General features: G+C 50.6%; 9 protein-coding genes across 9 annotated transcripts; 4 read left to right on the plus strand and 5 right to left on the minus strand.

The window, feature by feature from the left end:
* Window positions 1-38: 38 nt before the first annotated feature.
* On the plus strand, window positions 39-1412 carry TrAFT101_003964 (uncharacterized protein). Its single transcript, XM_024907283.2, has 2 exons — window positions 39-1106; window positions 1247-1412. Exons 1-2 carry the CDS (start codon window positions 67-69, stop codon window positions 1314-1316), a joined length of 1110 nt encoding a protein of 369 aa, XP_024766263.2. The 5' UTR covers window positions 39-66; the 3' UTR covers window positions 1317-1412.
* A 102-nt stretch (window positions 1413-1514) lies between these two features.
* TrAFT101_003965 (uncharacterized protein) lies at window positions 1515-2886 on the minus strand. Its single transcript, XM_024898883.2, has one exon. The coding sequence runs from the start codon at window positions 2475-2477 to the stop codon at window positions 1641-1643; it is 837 nt and encodes a 278-aa protein (XP_024766262.2). The 5' UTR covers window positions 2478-2886; the 3' UTR covers window positions 1515-1640.
* Window positions 2887-3239: 353 nt separating this feature from the next.
* On the minus strand, window positions 3240-4538 carry TrAFT101_003966 (uncharacterized protein; the record flags this gene model as incomplete). The annotated part of the gene is made up of 2 exons (XM_024907282.2): window positions 3240-4274; window positions 4359-4538. The coding sequence occupies 2 exons, from the start codon at window positions 4536-4538 to the stop codon at window positions 3240-3242; spliced, it is 1215 nt and encodes a 404-aa protein (XP_024766261.1).
* Window positions 4539-5763: 1225 nt separating this feature from the next.
* On the minus strand, window positions 5764-6743 carry TrAFT101_003967 (uncharacterized protein; the record flags this gene model as incomplete). Its single annotated transcript, XM_066127036.1, has 4 exons — window positions 5764-6105; window positions 6216-6347; window positions 6417-6445; window positions 6557-6743. 4 exons carry the CDS (start codon window positions 6741-6743, stop codon window positions 5764-5766), a joined length of 690 nt encoding a protein of 229 aa, XP_065983144.1.
* A 3318-nt stretch (window positions 6744-10061) lies between these two features.
* TrAFT101_003968 (uncharacterized protein) lies at window positions 10062-11037 on the plus strand (the record flags this gene model as incomplete). The annotated part of the gene is made up of 2 exons (XM_024903136.2): window positions 10062-10109; window positions 10204-11037. The coding sequence occupies 2 exons, from the start codon at window positions 10062-10064 to the stop codon at window positions 11035-11037; spliced, it is 882 nt and encodes a 293-aa protein (XP_024766258.1).
* A 561-nt stretch (window positions 11038-11598) lies between these two features.
* On the plus strand, window positions 11599-12557 carry TrAFT101_003969 (uncharacterized protein; the record flags this gene model as incomplete). Its single annotated transcript, XM_024903038.2, has 3 exons — window positions 11599-11960; window positions 12019-12104; window positions 12172-12557. The coding sequence occupies 3 exons, from the start codon at window positions 11599-11601 to the stop codon at window positions 12555-12557; spliced, it is 834 nt and encodes a 277-aa protein (XP_024766257.1).
* An 86-nt stretch (window positions 12558-12643) lies between these two features.
* LSM6 (U4/U6-U5 snRNP complex subunit lsm6) lies at window positions 12644-13189 on the minus strand (the record flags this gene model as incomplete). The annotated part of the gene is made up of 3 exons (XM_024898939.2): window positions 12644-12697; window positions 12764-12877; window positions 12964-13189. 3 exons carry the CDS (start codon window positions 13187-13189, stop codon window positions 12672-12674), a joined length of 366 nt encoding a protein of 121 aa, XP_024766256.2. The 3' UTR covers window positions 12644-12671.
* Window positions 13190-13372: 183 nt separating this feature from the next.
* TrAFT101_003971 (uncharacterized protein) lies at window positions 13373-15350 on the plus strand. Its single transcript, XM_024898792.2, has 2 exons — window positions 13373-13950; window positions 14011-15350. The coding sequence occupies exons 1-2, from the start codon at window positions 13568-13570 to the stop codon at window positions 15152-15154; spliced, it is 1527 nt and encodes a 508-aa protein (XP_024766255.2). The 5' UTR covers window positions 13373-13567; the 3' UTR covers window positions 15155-15350.
* A 52-nt stretch (window positions 15351-15402) lies between these two features.
* TrAFT101_003972 (uncharacterized protein) lies at window positions 15403-16284 on the minus strand (the record flags this gene model as incomplete). Its single annotated transcript, XM_024902236.2, has 1 exon — window positions 15403-16284. Exon 1 carries the CDS (start codon window positions 16216-16218, stop codon window positions 15403-15405), a length of 816 nt encoding a protein of 271 aa, XP_024766254.2. The 5' UTR covers window positions 16219-16284.
* Window positions 16285-18614: the final 2330 nt, after the last annotated feature.

Consider the following 18614-nt stretch of genomic DNA (forward strand, 5'->3'; position numbering starts at 1 on the left):
CATTTCCATCTTGTATACACACCCAACTTTTTTCACCCAAAAAAAACTCATCCAAAAACCCGCCCAATGCCATCTCCCACCCCTCCCTCCACCTTTGGCCAAGCCGCCCTCATCACGGCCCTCAAAGGCCAGACCCTCCGCATCCCCAGCCTCCAAGCTCTCTTCCACACATGGCCCTCTCCCAGCCTCAACGCCCACTACCAAGAGCTCGTCCCCCTTGCCAGCGCCGCCATCCTTGAAATCGCCGCCGCTGCGCCCCAGCTGAGCATTGAACGCCGTCTGCGCGACGACATTGCCCTTTTGACCTGTCTGCTGTTCCCGACCGCGCGCCGGAACCAGATTGAAGCGCTGGTGCTGTACATGGTGTGGCTCGTCTGCTGGGACGACACGGTCGACACAAACGAGGGTGATTTGGCTGCTGATTTCGCCGGCGCCGAGGAATGGCGCGGCAAGACGCTGGAAATTGCCCGGACAGCCCTTCAGCTCCCCGATGATGGAGGAGCCCAGCATGGAGCGGCGGTAGATGCCATCAATGCCGTGCTCGTCAACTTTGGGCAGCGGTACTGCTATGGCACCACCCATGAGAGAGCCCCCCTCGAGCAGCGTCAGCGTCTGTACGACGAGATCAGCATCTTCATCCGCGCCTGCGCCATGGAACAACGGCTACGTCTTGACAACGCCCTGCCTAGCTTTGAGGAGTACATGGATCTCCGGGAGGGGACCGTGGCGGGCGGCACGCTCTGCGCGCTGGTTCCCTTCGCCATGGGGAGACACGTGCCGCCGGAGCTGCTCGATTCGCCGCAGTTTGGAGTTCTCCGGAAGCAGGCCAATGTGTTGTTTGGCCTGCTAAACGATTTGATATCGTTGAAGAAGGAGCTTAGCATGGATTGTGTCATCAATGCCGTCTGTACGCTGCTGCGGCCGGAAACGCCCCTGGATGAAGTCATGGCGCAGATTTATCAGAAGCTGCAAGATGCGGTGCGGCTTTTCAACGAGGCGGCCGGGGAGCTGATTGATCAGTGCATGAATAACAATCTTCTCTACGACCTGTCGAAAGATTTGGTTGATGGATACAGAAGTGTAGTCACTGGCACGCTCGAATTCATGTGAGTTAATATGATCCCAAAAAATAGCCCTCCATAAACCGTGGGAGGCTTCCTTTATATATTAGGCTTCATGGTCGTTGGATGACCAGCAGCCGTGTAAAGCAAATAATAAGCTAACCTTGGTCTCCGGAAAAAAACAGGCTCAAATCCCCTCGCTATAACATCTCGCAGCTCTTGCGCGAAGATGGCTCACTAGAAATAGTCCTCTGATATCATGACTCCCACTTCCATTCACCTTGTTTGACTCCCGTGAGTTCCCAACTCCAGTGTTTACCCTTCCCTTTATCTGCCGGATTGTATGATGATGCTCTCTCTTTTTCTTCTTCTTTTTTTTTTTTTTAGAAAAAAAGAAAAAAAAAAAAAACCTTCTCCCTTTCCCCTCCCCCCTTTCTCCTGAAATGTTATATGCGGATCACGCCCATTGCAATTAAAAAAAGGTTAAAAAGTAGCCAATGCGTATGAATGAAAAGTAACTCCGCCTCTTTTTGTGTTTAATAAATGTTTCCCGGAAATGTTGTCGTCAGAAAAAAAAAATCAAGGTTTCAACTCTCCAAACTGCATGGCTTGCCGATCGCCCAATGGCTCAACAGACGTCACCAGATCCGTGATAGTGACAATCTTGTATCCCTGTCGCTTCAATTCCGGCAGCACAATTCGCAGCATCGGTGCTGTCCAGCCTCTTCTGTCATGGCATATAATGATGGCTCCAGGATGCGCCATGCTCAGAATATGCTTGGCATTCATGTTGGGGTAAGGAATCTGCGGATCGTGGGGGTATATGCTCCCCAAAACGATCCTGAACCCTCTATTGCCAAGCAAGTCCCTCATCCGCTTGTTGAACAAGCCCGACCCAGGGCGGAAATAGTTATTCGGCAGGATCTTGCCCTCGGCCTCGTACGCCTCCGTCAGCATGGCCTTGACCTGCTTGACCTGGCTCTCCAGCTCGTCGTTGCTCAATCTCTTTGAGGGCTCGTCGCGCATAGCGTGGTTGCCCAGTTCGTGGCCCTGCGCAACCAGCTTCCGCAGCGTGGCCTCCCGCCCCTCGACCTGCTTCCCGATGACGAAGAAGGTGGCGTGCGCGTCGTTGTCCCGCAGCACCTGCATGATCTCGTCGGTATGCGCCGAGGGGGCGTCGTCGAGCGACAGGGCAATGATTTTCTGGGCCGTCGGCACCTCGAAGAGCACGTCGGGGAACTTGTTGCGCAGGTAGCCGATGAGGAAGCGCGGCGGCTTGTAGACGCAGTAGATGGAGTAGAGCGGCAGGGCGAGCAGCAGCACGAGCAGCACGAGGAGGCCCTGCATGGTGAGGCGGTTTCGTCGGACCCGTCGCCGGACGGTGGTCGGCAGGCGGAAGAGGTTGAGGCGTGGCATTTCCTTTTTTGTGTGTGTGTTTCTGCTGCCCTCGTTTTTTTTTTTTTTTTTTCGTTTCTTCGAGGTTAGCAGCGGCGGCGGCGAGGGACGACGGTAGTGCCGCCTGCTGCTGGCATGCTCTCTCTCTCTCTCTCTCTCTTTCCTCCTCTCTTTTCTTCTTCTTTTTTCTTCTTCTTCCGCTTTTCTCCCTTGAGCCTCGGTCTGTCGTATGTCAATGGCACTGAATTGGGGTGGGAAAGTCGAAAAGTGCAGAGTTGTTGCTTCTGTGTCGAGACCGCCACTAAGGCGGGAGAAACACTAGATATGAGGCTTGAAGTTTTGTTAGCCAGGGGCAAGTAGCACGAGCGCTATCTGATTTAGCGACTGGGGGTAGTGGCGCCCCAAAATGGGGGTGGGAGGATTTGGACCCCTAAAAGTACATGGGATGGAATGGATGTGTTAATCTTGAAAATCCTAGAATTCACTCTGCACGAATATTCAACGCAATTGCACGTGCCACGAAGTAGCTGAGGTTCTTTTTTTTCGCGCTTGATTTTTAAAATTTATTCTATTCTTTTTGTAACTGCATCAAAATGGATTGTTATCCCAGCTTTTCTTTTCAAGCTGCCGTGAACTTAATGCCCTCTTTGTCTTATACAAGAGCTAGGGATGGATGTAAAGTAGATCGGAAGATCCCCCCCTTAATCCAACTCTCATTCTCACAAACCAATAGTAATAGGATATCACAATCTCTCAACATCTCACATAAACAAATACAATGCTCTACAGCCCTTCCTTTACCAAGGCCTCAAATCCGTGCTGCAAATCCGCCTTCAAATCCTCCAAGCTCTCCACGCCAACACTCAGCCTCAACAAACTCTGGTCAACCGTGGCATCCGTCATTGCCCGCCACTCAATCAAGCTCTCCACGCCTCCCAGGCTCGTCGCGTGCTGGAACAAGCCCAGCTTGCCGGGGAACCTCCTCGCCATCTCCTTGTTCTTCAGCGTAATGGCAAACACCGGCCCGTAGCCGTTGGGCATCTGCTGCCGCAGCCAGCTGCCTTCCTGCGCCGCCTCGGGCTGCAGGCTCGCGTGCTGGATCCGCGCAATCGTCTTGCCCGCCGCCGTGGCCGGGTCCTTGGCCTGCTCCGCGAGCCATGCGACCAGCGCCGCGGCCGTGGTGCTCTGGCGGTTGACGCGCAGCTCGAGGGTCCGCAGGGAGCGCATGCCGAGCCAGCCCTCGAGGCTGCCGATGACGGAGCCCAGCACGAGACGGTCGGCGAGCAGGTCGCTGACCCACGTCTTGTGCTTGGGGTTGGCGGCGAGGACGCCGCAGAGCAGGTCGGAGTGGCCGCCAAAGTACTTTGTGCCGCTGTGCATCACAAGGTCTGCTCCCCAGGCAAAGGGATCCAGCAGCGGCGGCGGCGCAAAGGTAGCGTCTACGGTTAGATATGCGCCCACAGAGTGTGCTCTGTCGGCATAATACTTCAGGTCGCGCGCCTCGCCTGTGGGGTTCAGCGGCGTCTCGACATGGATGATGTCTCCGGGTCCCAGCTCCGAGAGGTCGCAGTCCAGCGGCAGCTTCTTCAGGCCGGTCAGTCGCTCAAAGATCTTCAAGATGCCGTGGCAGCCGTGATAGCCGTCTCCAATGGCCACCTTCTTGGGGTTCAGATGGGTGATCATGGCATGGAACGCAGCCAGGCCAGACCCATACACAATGGCCTGCTGGCCAATGATGGATGTGAGGAGGGCTTCGAAGCGAGCCATGTTGGGACTCGTGTGGCGCGAGTAGACGTGGAAGTCGAGCGGCTTGGTGGTCTAGCGAGATTGAGTCTCTTGTGTCAGTCACCCGGAGAAGCTTCTTCCACATGCTCTCGCACACCAAAGTTGCCCGGCACTTACATCGACCTCTGAGATGGGCTTGAGCCTCTCCGGGTCATTGGGATACCGAAAGGTCGTGCTGGTGTGCAGCCCAGGCGCAATGGCTGGATGGCCATCAATGCGAGCATCGGCATGCACCGCTCTGGATGCAAGCGACAGCGCCGCAATGTCTGGCACGTATTCGTCCGAGGCGTTCCCCATGGTGTCTACTGGTAATTTGTGTATCGTTGTTTGTGTCTATACCTGATACTTATCAGCGTATAGTACGTATACTCGTCCCCGTGCGACGCCCATCTTTAAGTTCTCGCCGTGCCCTTTTATATATGTCGTGCTAATTCGCAAGTCGCAATACTGCCCCGCTCATAGGCCGTCTCGCTGCCGTTGTCGCTATTACTCAACGGGCCTCACATACCCACTATTACCCATTCCGAGTTACATCACGTTTAAAGCTGTCGTATCATGTCCAGCAAACTCAAAACCGCTTAGATAGCCACGAGCCACTCTGGGTCCGGATAATCATGTAATTATGTACTGGCTCCGTAAAACTTGTCAATACAAGGCGCAATATACATCCAAGGTAGGTATCACGATAAGGGTGGTCTCGCTCCACCCATACGCTAAACCGGGGAGCGGCTGAGTGCCACCTTACGCCTTGTTGTCGATTCTCATCTCTTTCTTGTGCTTTTGGATACTATATCGAGCATCCAGCAGTTCGTTCAAAGAGTATGCCGTTAATTTCCGTCCTGTACAGACAGAATCGCTCCGACTTACCCCTTCCGGGATCGGTGGCATAGTTGACTCTCTCTTGAGAGGAGAAGAAAAAAGAGCGGATACCTTTGATTTAAGCGTAGGTAATGAATATTCGTAAAACTCTCAGAAGCGCATCAACAAATTAGCCGGGATGAGATATGGAAAAAGGAAAAGGAAAAATAATGCACCGTCACAGCCTTGCATCACCAGTTGTCATGATTCCTCTAATCATTGTTATTCTCCCTTCAAAGAATGTTCACTGGGCTTATCCAAAACAAACTCTGTCACCACACAATAGTCATGAACATGATGACGATAGAAAATGGGCAAACATAAATATGTGCTGTATTAGCGATCCGATATGTAATCGCCGACATAAGTTATTATTAATCATTAAGTCGTCTTGTTTCCCTTCCATTAATGCTCCCAGGCCGTCATAGTCTTTCATTTCTGCCAAGCTTAAATTTCGTGTTTCGCAGGCAAAGCCAACAGATGCAAATGCATCGTGCAAGGTATATGGCAGCAATGAATATATCCACTGCCAACAGTCCATCCCAAACGCCATTGTCGCAAAATAAAACATATCCGTAGTCCAAGAAAAAAATCGTTGATGCTTGATAAAGTTTCATGTATAGTAAATTATTTCGAGTTGCCGAGTTATTTGCCGAGACGCCTCTCAGTCTTTCGTTGACACAGTCGAATGTTCCATGGGGCTTAGCTCGGATCCTTGGCCGCTCTGAGCCCTCTTTCGACCAGGAATGAGGAACCTGGAGACTCCCGAGGGGGCTGGAGACGAGTCCTTCTCTTGGGTCTCGGTCAATTTGGAGAAGAAGCCGCGCTTGCGAGGCTGCTGCTTCTGGTCTTCGAGCCCGACATCCTCAAAACCTTCGTCGGCCGTGGGCAGTTGTTCCAAGTTACGGTTAAATGCCGATCTAGGCATTCTAGAGAAACGTGCCGAATCGAGACTTTGGCGGGTGGGAATGTCGTATGCGGTGATGGGAGAGCGTGCCGAGATATCCTATAATTGAAGCCCGCAAGTCAGTCTCCAGTGCTTCATGTGCGGGGTTGATGTTGTAGCCGGGAAATATGAATCTGTGTGGCAGAAAGGCTAAAGCGACAACAACGTACAAATGATCGTCGGTACGAGTCAAACGACTCTCGCGAAATAGAAAACTGCTCAATCTCGCCCGAGCTGTCTGAGGACTCGCGCGATGAGAGGTGTCTGCGCGGCCACTGGCTCTTCTCCTCCGCAGGCGAGGGCTGCTCGCATAAACACAATTAGCAGTCTGCACAGTAGATGCAACCAAGTGCCAGGGATGCACAACTTACAGGGAGATATACGCCGCTGTCATTGACGACTAAACGTGCAAAGAGCATGTCAGTTACAGCCCACCGAGAGTCGTGTGACGCTCTGCCGCTGCATGGCCCAGAGGGGAAGGTTGCAAGCGAGAGCGACTGCGGCCACTTACCGCTCATCTTATACTCGCCGGTGTCTTGGCTTCTGGCGCTGCGGATGCTCAAAACCGACGACGCCTTGGAGCCCACGATGTCGACTCGCTCAAATCCGGGGTAGTTGTGCTCCTTGTCGGCGTAGACACCGTCATCGGCCGGGACGACAGCTCCGGGGCGGCGAGTGAAGGGATTTCGGATCGGCATGGTGGTGTGATATTGGCCGGAGTTGATTAGAGTAAGAAGCAGCCAAGTGCGATGGTATCCGGCTCGATAATAGTGATGTGAAGAATGCGCAGACTGTCGAGAAGAATGATTCTTGTAGAATAAGTAGCGGTTGAGTGATGCAATTGAGTGAGGGGACGGAAGCCCTTCTTGTATATAAGTGGAAAGGTCCGATTAAGCTCGTTGAGGAAAGAAAAGCTACAGGTCGAAAAGGCCAAGGAAGGGGCACAGCACAGGGGGTGGGCGCTTCAAGGCCTTTAAGAAGAGCGACGATGGCCAGATGTCAGACGAGTCGCGAACGGATCAGCGGCAGAGTTTGAGGGGGTGGGATCTCAAGGGCCTGGCGCATTGAAAATGGGTTCCGGATGGATACAATGGAGCATGAGCATGAGCATGCACTGACTACGAGGTACCTGATGGAGATGGAACGAGGCGAAAAACGGCAGCTTGCCAACTTGATACTAGCAGCGCTGTTAGCAGCATCGACGGCGGCCAGTCGTGGTGCTCCATGACGCCTCTTTGGCTGCGCTGAAATGCCAGCAACAGCATTTTCGCTGAGCAAAGACATCAGATCTGCGCAAGTCTGATTGATCCGTTGATCCTTTCGGCGGTGCCTTGCCGGCGGAACATGAAATACGGTGCCGCGCCCGGTACGCACTGTGTGCAGTGCCTGGATTTTTAGTGTCTTTATTGGCTTTTCATCCTCATGATCAGCAAAGCTTGGCTATTTGGCTGTGTTGCGGTGGCTGCACTGCCTCACAGCTCAGCTCTCACACGCAAAGGCTGCTCTGTGCTCTCATCCGTTTCTCCTTCTTGGGCTTCTTGATTCCATTCCGCACACACTGCTGCAGCAGATCGGGCTGTTTTTTGCACTTAAAAATTGGAACTGGACCAGCACCAACAACGAGCCTAAGATGGCTCCGGCTGCTATTGCGCGCGCGCCCTAAACTCCAGAATTCGAGCTTGGTGGAGCCGCCAAAAGGCACGCGCCCGGAGTCGCTGAAAAGCCCGGTAACGAATCGCCCGAGCAGCGGTTGACTAGACAGAGATTTTATCCGCCAGACTGGCTCTGTTATGACGATGCTTGGATGTTTAGCACGCTGGAGTGGAGCGCCGACAGTAAGTATCCGGAGCCAAGGCTACTGTGCGTGTGCGCTGCGGGATTCGGATTTGGGCCAAGAGGATCTCGTTCCTTGGGCCAGTTTCTGTGCGTTTGGGGCAGGTTTTGTACAAGAGAACGGCATTATTACCTCATCTTGCAGCGCCGGGGCGGCACCGAGGCCGAGTTTGCCATATTAACAGGCACTCGTCTTCGTGTATTGGCAAAGAGATCGCCATGCTAAGGCCAACAAAGGCTGTGTGTGAACCTATCCATCCCAGATCACCACCAGGCTGCTGGAGAACAGACTGTCCCCGCCACCCACTTTGCCATGCTCTCTACTCTGTTGCAAATCCGGGGCCGCGCCGTGCAGACAGGGGCTATGCTGGAGATGGATTTGCCTTGATTGGCGCAGTGTGCACTGCAACTGGGAACGTGAAAACCCTGTGGCCATGCTCCGTGCAGCGAATCGATTGCGGATCATAACCATCTACGGCTCGTGGCAACCCATTGCGCGCCGAAACGAGCACATGTCTGTACACATGTTGACATGCACAACAATAGATACCTATACCTAGCACTGGTAATAGCCTGATCAAGAGGAATAGCCGCCTGACAATGCCCGCTTCTTTTTCTTGCCCATCATACGTTGCCTGCATGGCCCAAGCAAGACGCCACCAGATGGCCTATTTGGGACACCTGCAGCGCAGTTGTTGGACAGCACACCTGCGGTTGAACCGTTGAGCAATTGGGCACAGCAGAGAGCTCCAGATGGGGCCAAGCCGCCGTGAATCCTGCCGCCACAGAGCAGGGCTTCTGCACCTAAAAAAATATCGTCAGTCAACCACTGCCTTGTTCTGAGTTGGTCTGGTCTGTACTGTCAACAGCTCTTGGCACTTATAGTACGATGGCGCACGGCACAGAAATCTCTTCTGCTTAGCTTAGCTTCCTGCACGAAAAGTCTCCGAATTGGCACCTCGCAAGACCCTGCAAAGTGCCAGAGGAGAAGAAAAAGGAAAGAAAAGCCAAGCCAGATTCAATGCCCCCTTGAGTTGAAGCTTGCAGGTGTCACTTTAGCAAGTGCATATTAGTTAGGTGCCTATTATGCCGCTATGCAGCTCCCATCGTACATGTAAATCTCAGTGTGACATCTGATGGAATATTCTAGCTTCCTCTCCGTCCTCGTCTTCCTTCTTGTCCTCTCGTGATGGCGTGGCCATGTCTCTCTTGTCTCTCCTGTGTCTTGAGGGAGACACAAGGCCGGTGAGGCTGTTCTGGCCAACCCTTGGATCATTTCAACGTCTGAACCTAAGCAGCAGCAGGCCTGCTTCGTAGTGGTAGCATTTTCCAACTCCCACCGTTCTTGTGCCATGTCCCAGCTGAATTGCAACCCTGTCGGTCCGATCGATTGGCATTGAGCAAGCAACCCCCATGCTCACCTATTCCCCCTCACTGCCTTTGTCTTAGAATTTTTCTTTTTTTTCCTTTTTTAGATCGGCACTGAACTTGCCAGCAAGCTGCATACGAGGTGGTAAGCTGCAGGCCTTGTGCGGGCTGTGTTTCCACGGGACCGCCCCAACCACAAAGCACCTCCCGAGTCAAGACAAGGCCCAAAGCCCAAGTCCATGCATGAGGCCATTCTGAATCCATCCATTCGCTCGCCCGCACGGGCAGATCCCAGCCAGCTTCTGGTGCCGCACTGGTTCTGACTTGGCGAGCGGGCCTTTGTGCGGCCGATGGGCCACGAGAGATACAAAAAAATGAGATTGAGCGCTCTGATCGTTCAGGATGTCGATCATCTGTTGCCGATTCTCCTCTTACATTGTTGGCTCTGTGCTGCCGATGAACCACTCGTTCACCACTTTGTCTGGAAACAAGCCAGGCTCTCGTTCGTTTTTCTCTCTCTTTAAAAACAGCATCTACGACCTGTATTGCTCCTCCCAAACTTGACAAATCTCAGGCATCTCACCACCGCCACGTGCATTGCTCTCGAGCCATCTTTAGGTCTTAACACATACAGTCGTTTACTTTTTCATCCACGCCCAGCCTTCTTCACAGGATTTCTATTTTAGAGAGCCTGTGTAATTTTTAACTGTTAAAAAGAGCATAATTTTGCCGACTTCGAGCCACTACTTCATTGCTGTCGCCGGCTAACACAGACTGCTCCTGGTGGGTCGCAGCCTCCAACAGTCTTCGTCAACATGGGTGCTTTCTTCACTGGATGGGAGTTGTGGGAGGAAATGAGCTTTGTAAGTGCTTATAGTCTATACTGATTGCCCTGCTTGACCATATTTTCTTTAAATTACCAGTACATTGAATTTCTAACCCATTTTTTATATATAGGTCTTGGCATGCTCCATCGTGTTAGTCTTCGCCTTTGGGCTGGTGCGACTATGGTGGACGAACCGCAAAATTGCAAGGCTCGAATTGATAGACGAAGAACGGCGCGTGCGATTGGCAGAGATGCGGTATTGCGGTATCAACGCTCGCGGCATCACGGATATTCCCTTTGGGGTGCGCGCAATACAAAGTGGTGTTGAAGTCGAGGGCATCTGGATATCACGGCCTAACACTCCTGGTTCCAGTCATGCCGCCTCTTCGCCCACTCTGATTGGCGACCCTACAGGCTTAAAAGCAAAATTAAAGGAAAAGGGGAAAGGAAAGGCTCGATATACGTCAGTGGAAGTTACCGAGACGAACTCATCATCGTCACCACCTCAGACGACACCTACGTCGGGTTCTTCAACACCTCCGCAGGCTGACGATAGCGACATAAATGATGTACGACAGCGTCGATTCCAGCAACCAGTGAATTCCAATACGCCTGAGGGGTCACTCGATGCTCAGCGACGAAATATTGCCCGCCAAATGGCTTCTCGCAGCTCCTCTGCCAACCGCAACAGCATGGCCTCGTCATCCATGGGCGAGTTTGTGATTCCCCACTCGAGAAACTCATATGCCAGTTCAAAGCCAATCCTTCAGGGATCCACAGAATACTACTCTGACATATCCAGAACCGGGACAAACGAATTCTACGACGCCCCTCCGTCCGTACCTTGGGATCAAGGATATAGCAGCTCTGATGCAGAGAGCTTAGAGGTGGCCAGCCAACGAGCACAGCCAGGCCCTTCTAGGCTACAGAAGAAATCGCATTTCTATAGACCAGTACGAAATTAATGATGGAACAAGGGAAAAAAGAGCATACTGACGGCCCCCTGTTGGGGCTATGATTTTCACGTGGGTATAATGACTTGATGTCTGTTTTCATTGCGTTCATGAGTTACATTTTATAAAGAAAACCTGATGGACTTAGATTTTTGCCATGCGGCCATTTGCGAATAGCTAAATTATCGGACAAAGAAACAAACCCAAAAAAATTACTACCATCTACAATCCGCCTGATCTAGATGTGATTTACCCCTGCCATCTGCTCTCCACATACACAAAATTAGAGTCAAAGACGCAATCCATTAGTCGGCATCTCGCCAGTTGATTCGAGAAGAGAGTCACAGCATCGGCACTTGCCCACGCCGAACCCGGCACACCGGCACGGGAATAAGTACGGAATTGGCGTCAGACCTCCGCTTTAGTGGGCATGAGGGTAGAAGCTCGATGTTGAGAGACGGGACTATATAGCTAGAAAGCGCCGTGAAGAAAATCAGAAAAACAGACATTTTCTAAAGGCTTAATATTCTGTATAATATATTGTAAAAGTCTCTTCAGTGAAGCAACCCAAAAATGGCGTCTGTAGAGTACCTCCAGGCCTCGTCAACCGGCTTCAAAGACGCCAGAGCCTACGACACGCACCGGCCGTCGTACCCTGCCGAAGCTGTCCAGAGCCTCCTGACTCGTCTCGGCGTGGCGGGCAAGCCCAAGGCGAGAATCATCGACCTGGCGGCCGGCACGGGCAAGTTCACGGAGCTGCTGGCAGCTCGGCCGGAGGAGTATGAGATCCTGGCGGTGGAGCCTACGGAGTCGATGAGGGAGACGCTCGTTGAGAAGGGGCTGAGAGGCGTGACGGCGAAGGAGGGGACTGCTGAGAAGATGGATGTTGAGGATGGGTGGGCAGATGGGATTGTGGTTGCTCAGGCATTTCACTGGTATGGCTTTTAAAAAGGAAAATGAAGTACAGTTTGGGTAAGCTGATTAGTTGTGGAGGTTTGCGACTGAGGCTTCACTGGCAGAGATTCATCGAGTACTCAAGCCAGGAGGTACCCTGGGAATGATTTGGAATGTGGAAGACTGTAAGTCTTTAAATTTTCTTTTGCGCTGATGGCTTAGGGACTGACTGACACCCGCACGCACCCACAGATAACAAGCCAGCATCGTGGCCTGCGAGCAGCAAATGGGCAGAGGCCTTGAACGCCCGCATCTTTGCCCTCCCGGACTTTGGCCCCCCACGGTTCCGCCACAACAAATGGCCGCTGGTGTTCGACCGCCAGGCCAGATTAGAAAAGCCCCTGTTCTCGACACCAATCGGAGAGGAAAAGGTCCCATGGACCGTCTGGCTGGAGAAGGATGCGGTGTGGAACCGGGTGCACACGCTTAGCCATGTGTATACCTTGGAGGGCGAGGACAAGGCTTCGTTCAAGGCGAAGTTTGATGAGGAGGTGAATGAGAAGAATGGCGAAGTGAATGGCAAGGGCGAGATGGGCGTGCATGGAGTGACGCTCTTGGCATGGAGTAGGAAGCTGTGAGGATGGCCTCGTATCTGTAGGAAAATCATGAATCAAAGGCGCAGTAAAGATTGCTGTAGTAGAGACGAAGTAGTAAAGTTCATTGCACTTAAATGGAATTTCATTGTGTATCAATTATGAGTCCGCTGAAATATACATGACTGTCAAAAAAGTTAGCTCATCTCACTTCTTCGTTGACATGTTAAGATTATCCGTGACTCTCTCACCATTGTTGCCTCGCACAAAGGTATCGCCATACTCCCTCCGCTTGGCGCCGTTGACATATTCCACCGTCTTCTCCAGCGCAATGTTCATGTATCCGTCCACAGATTGCAGTTCTCCTGGAGAATCCCACCAAAGTTAGGTCGCCTTACGCCTTTTTCACGAGAGTTGGCCGCCACCTCCCCTTGAGAGTCGAGAAACTCACCCTTGTAAACCACGCCGGAATTGAGCTTCACAATGACAGAGTTGCCGATAATATCACTGAGGAAGCTGGACGGGTCCTTGCCCTCGCCCTGTGAGATGCCGCCGTTCTCCATGACGTCGTGGTGTGGTGGTTTAAGGAACCGGTAGGGCGGGCTTGCTTTTGTCGTGGGGAAGTTTGGCCTGCGGCGGCCCAGAGGCTTGATAAGATAAAGCCAAAAAAGGTACATTTGCTCAGATAGGCGGCTGGAAGGAATGAGGCTCGGTTCGCACTGTAACCCCACCATAGCAGTTAGCAGCTCTGATTAGCGGTGCACCGCGCCTGTGAATTCCCCTAACAAGTCCCCGGAAATTTTCAATTGGGCGCTGTAAATAGTGGCGCGCGCATCACAGTATTTATTCGAGCTGCCGAAGAGATCGTCATACCATTCCCGCTTCAAAAGATACATTAGTACTTCTCTCTCTTTGTGCGCCGCGCCGGGCAGCTATTCTGCCAGCTTCATATCTCGTTTTTTGCGCTTCTCTTGGGCTTTTTTCTTTTGCGCAGGCTTCGTCGCCGATTTTAGATTCGGTCACGACGACCAGGTCGTCCCGAGCAGATCCTCGCCATGAGTGATGGAGCAACCGCCGCTGCGCCAGCTAAGAAGAAGCTCCCGTTTAAACCGACAGCCTTGCGCAAGGCGGCCCCGGTATCGAAGCCTGATGTTTCTGTAAAGGATGGCAAGCGGAGGGAGGGCAGCGACGATGACGATGACGATGGCCTGGACTTGTTCCGCCAGTCCAGAGAAATGGAGTCCATCGTGGCCGCTGAGAGACAGCGAAAGCTGAGAAGGAAGCAGAAGCAAGCGGAAGAGCGTCGCCTTTCAGATACAGCTGGAAAACAGCTCTTGGATTCAGACGAGGATGGTCTTTCGTCTTTGCCGGTTACCGCCGAGGCGACGCAGGCGACCCCGGTGGACGAATCTCTAGCAATGGACGAAGACAGCGTCAGGTGGGTTACGCCGCTGTTATCCGCCAACGACGTCCCCAGCTGCTAACAATCTCCCACCAGGAAATTGGCTACTCCTCCTTCTTCGAAACGCTCGAGAGGTGATTCGGAACAAGATTCAAGGTCGTCCAAGCGGCAGCGATCCGCAGTAGAGCCTTTGGATGACGACCCCTTCAACGACTCTCCATCGCAGTCAACGCTACCAGATTCTATTACCGCCACCCCTAGCAAACGATCCAAGAAACAGTCTGTCACGCCGACCGAGGCACCGATAATATTACTTGACTCTGACTCTGATTCTGATCCTAATTTCGATGGCGGGAACGACGGCACGAATGCGCTCGAGTCTCTTGGACAACGAGAAGATAGCATCGAAATTGTTAGCTCAGGAGTCGTTGACGCTGGGTCACCATCCGTTACCCCCAAGCCTCAAGCAGTGACGGAGATTGAAGATGATGACGACGACGAATTCGCCGACTATGTTCGCAAGGCTGAGGAGCAGCGCGCTCGCAACAAGGACATGATGCAGATGGATTCCGACAAGGCCGCCAAGAAGGACGCGGCAGCTGAAATTTTGGTCAGATCCAACATTCCTGGCACCAAAGTCGCCATTATGAAGTATCAGTTTGACAGGCCTATTCGCCTGATACGCGATAGCTGGTTTGCACTTCAGGAAAGGAATAAGCAAGTGGAGATGCCAATCGCTTCAGCCGAAGATGTCATCTTGACATGGCAGCGAAAGAAGGTGTACACGTATTCTTCACTGCTTGGACTGGGGATCCGACCGCAAGGCGACGGCAAAATCATTGCCGATGAATATGCCAAGGGAGGGCTTCAAGATGGACGAACAAAGGTGGTCTTTGAGGCGTGGACGACGGAAGGCTTCCAGCAGATGGAACTCGAAGAAGAGCTACGCATGAAGAGAGAGGCTGGTGAGCTGTCAGACGAGGAATCGACGCAAGAAGAGCAAGCCAAGGAGACTAAGCTGCGCATTGTGCTCAGAGCCAAGGATATGGAGGCAGTCAAGTTGACTGTGCGGCTGGAAACTACAGTCGAGACGCTCATTGTTGGATTCCGGACTCAGAGGAATATTCCGTCGAGCAAGGACGTGGGCATATGGTTTGACGGCGACCGGCTTGAGGAGCATCAGACGATGGAGGATGTGGATATTAACGACATGGACACATTGGAGGTTCACATCAAATAGGCGGTGGTATCAGCGGCAGGATATTTTTTGACTTGAAAGCACTTATTTATGGATATGGGCGTTTGTTCTTTGAAAAGAAGCGTTGGGAAAGCTGAGATACCCCAGGGACAATCATTGGAGTCATATTCTTGAGTCGGTACGAATCTAGCATAGGGAAACACTTTTTTATGTAATTCACTTTATTTGCATTCTTCACCTAAAAACTTCTATCTTATTCTATGATCCAGCCGGCCTCCTGGCAAATACCTTTATACCACGAATGGTTGGGCGGATAGACGCTGCGTGATGGCATCCTCCACCATGTGTACCCTCACCTCGCGCGACTGTTCGAACCAAGTGCGAAATCCATCAGGGATCGATTCGCCACTGCCCACGCGACGAGTAATAGCAGACGGCATGTCAATGTCGTCGAGCGAAGCTATGATTATGCCAGACCTGGTCTTGTAGTATTTGAACAGCGGCGCCTCGGATCGCCTCCTAATGGAACTGTTTTGGACTTCGAACCCATCGTTGACGCAAGGGTCGTTGTTGCAGTACTTGATGCCTCCAGGGTTGCCAAAGTTGATGGAGAGCTGGCGTGGGCCTTGTTGTTGTCCGCCTTGCTGCTGCTGTTGCTTCTGTAGTCGTTGCGCGAGGAGCTCGAGTTGGGTGCGTTGCTCGCACTGCTCTTCTTCGGGAACACACCTCGAGACCTGGGAGGCAGAGGGGATCGCCGGGGGAGGAAGAGGGCTTTCCTCGGTGGAAATGGAGAACGGGTAGGCGTTGCAGGCGCTGTACGGATGGCCGCGATGGCCCGTCTTGTTGAGGCCGTGGAGGTTGCCGCACAGGTTGTTGATGCGGCAGCTGGCCGAGATGGCGGTGCTCTCGTTTTGGGCGCCGGGCCCGTAGCTGCTGGGCTCGAGGGTGAGGACTTGCGAGAAGGAGGGCTGGGCGCAGCGGACGGCCCAGCACATGTTTGTGCAGATTTCGGGCATTTCGTTGCAGAGAAAGGTGACGTCTGGTGGGCGGGCTAGGATGGATGCGGTGAGGGCTGTGAGGAGGACGAGGATGGCTTTGTAGGACATGGTGACTGAATATTGATATTGGACGATAGGTGTTTTTTGAAGAATTCAAGTGTTTTATTAGGCTTGTGAGCAGCGATGAGTGAGGATGTGGGCGTGGGCGAGTTTACGTCCTCACGGCCCCTTTTCTACTTTGCCCGGGTGCTTGTACGTAGATTTTCCAAGCGAGCCTAGGGAATGTTTATCTTTGTGCCTGGTGATATCCGGGAAGGGAGCGTTCGGAGCAGCACCTTCCAGGCATTGTCTCAATGATGCCCCGTCCTTGGATTCGGGTGTTACTGGCTCATGTAGTGTTGGAGATTTATATGCGTGCTCGTGTAGATCAACATGCAACTTCTTCGGACGTCTCAAGTCGATGTATGAACTTGCCTTGGAACGAGCCGCCATTAAGTGTCAAACATTATGCAAGAGACTATCATATGACGATATCAGTGTCTAATTTCTTTCATTGTGCGAGCGGCGAGTAAATGTGTAGTACGACAGCATGCTTCTTGTTGGGCAAACTGGCCGAGTAGGACCAAAAAGAACCGTGAGGCCGTGGTACGTTGAAGGATCCCTATTACACAAATCTGGTGTTTGCAGAGGACAAGCTATTTATAATGGTTTTCTCTTATAGCCGCAACGTGCTCAGCAATAGAGACACAACGCGCCATTTACACAGTATTATTCGTGCCAAGCTTTTCTCATTAGTATGCCAGATAAATTCAGTCCTTAAGGAAAAGAGAGAGAGAAAGTTATTTTGCTAATGAATATTAGACTGTGCTTAGAATAAAACAGAATAACAGTAAATGACGTCATATAGATATCCATGAATTAGAGAAGAAAAGATATCATCATATCATCGCTCCCAAATCTCAATTATTTTCGCCAATCAGTCCCGTCTGGTTCCATAACCAGAAAGACGAATAAACCACTCCAAAGTCTCAATTCTTTTCGCCAATCTGTCCCATCGGGTTCCATAACCGGACTTGAAAAGATAAATAATCCATTTTGAGGTTTTAGATTCTCATTAACTTCCATAACTGAAAAGGGTAGAAAAAAGAAAGAAAGAAAGAACCACGGCTATCCTACTGCGTTTAGAATGAGAAAAGGCAGCATGACCTGGAACTAGCAAGCTGTGGATTGGGCGATCTCAAAAGACAGAAACAGAACAATCTCGTTACCCTTGGATCAGATCGATGGTGGTGGGCTCGCCTGGGGGGCTGAGTACTATTGGAATCGGGCATGTTCGCTCCCTTTAGGGGAAGAGGTGTATGTTCCAAATGGTAGAGATTTTCCCTCATTATGGAAGCTAACTTGCCTTCCTTCAAGTTCGTCGTACGGCCATTCCAAAGATATTCGAATATCAATAGCAAATGGAGTAAGACTATATAGTTAGTATAAGGATTTCTTAAAAATTAAAAGAGAATTATTTTAAGGAGTCGTTCGTTATCCAGCACCCCAATTCTATTATCCAGCACCCTAAAAATAAACTTAAAATTTTATATTTTATATATATATATATATTTAAAAATAAAAAATATAAAAATATTATATAAATATTCTTTTTATTTTTTTAATATTAATTTAATAAAATTATATATTATTTCATTTTTTTAGGGTGCTGGATAATAGAACTGGGGTGCTGGATTCTTTATTTTAGGGAGGGCGGCCTAGAGTTCCAGGTTCTTCAAAGGTTTTGTCTATGGCTGATATGTCTAGTGCCCAAAACCTGCCACATTCCACTTTCTCTGAGGTGATGATTCGTGGGTGGCCATTATTACCCTTCAGCAGGGAGTTCACCTTTCTTTGGTCAGCTGTTAGGAGCACAGCTACGCCATGAAATGAATTATCAGCTAGTGCAGCTGGAATGCATAAAGAAATAGCATCAACAGAGCTAAGGCGTTCATAGGTGGGGGTACCACAATGTTGCACCGACGGGAGTCCTGTTAATAGTAGTTGCTCATATGTTGGAAATACATATGGCTCTATGTTGATCATTCGTGGCATATGAGTGTCGCGCATCATATGTGGGAGAAGAGGGAGCCCCATGTCTCGCTTGGAAGATGATAGAGGTATTACTAAGATGTCGCTATTTATACAACTACTCACAGTACAATAATAATACCCGAACCAGATGAAGTTCTTATAAGAACTTTTCTATTATTTTTATTATTTTTATTATTTTTATTATTTTTATTATTTTTATTATTTTTATTATTTTTATTATTTTTATTATTTTTATTATTTTTATTATTTTTATTATTTTTATTATTTTTATTATTTTTATTATTTTTATTATTTTTATTATTTTTATTATTTTTATTATTTTTATTATTTTTATTATTTTTATTATTTTATTATTTTTATTATTTTTATTATTTTTATTATTTTTATTATTTTTATTATTTTTATTATTT

The sequence above is a fragment of the Trichoderma asperellum genome, chromosome 2 (genome assembly GCF_020647865.1).
Source record: "Trichoderma asperellum chromosome 2, complete sequence".
Taxonomy (NCBI): Eukaryota; Fungi; Ascomycota; class Sordariomycetes; order Hypocreales; family Hypocreaceae; genus Trichoderma; species Trichoderma asperellum.

Bases quoted from the DNA above. Each gene is read 5' to 3' on its own strand.
- TrAFT101_003965 (XM_024898883.2), bottom strand. From the start codon at position 2,477: ATGCCACGCCTCAACCTCTTCCGCCTGCCGACCACCGTCCGGCGACGG.
- TrAFT101_003971 (XM_024898792.2), top strand. From the start codon at position 13,568: ATGAGTGATGGAGCAACCGCCGCTGCGCCAGCTAAGAAGAAGCTCCCG. The intron at 13,951-14,010 runs GTGGGTTACGCC...ATCTCCCACCAG, and splicing joins ATGGACGAAGACAGCGTCAG to GAAATTGGCTACTCCTCCTT.
- TrAFT101_003964 (XM_024907283.2), top strand. From the start codon at position 67: ATGCCATCTCCCACCCCTCCCTCCACCTTTGGCCAAGCCGCCCTCATC. The intron at 1,107-1,246 runs GTGAGTTAATAT...GGAAAAAAACAG, and splicing joins ACTGGCACGCTCGAATTCAT to GCTCAAATCCCCTCGCTATA.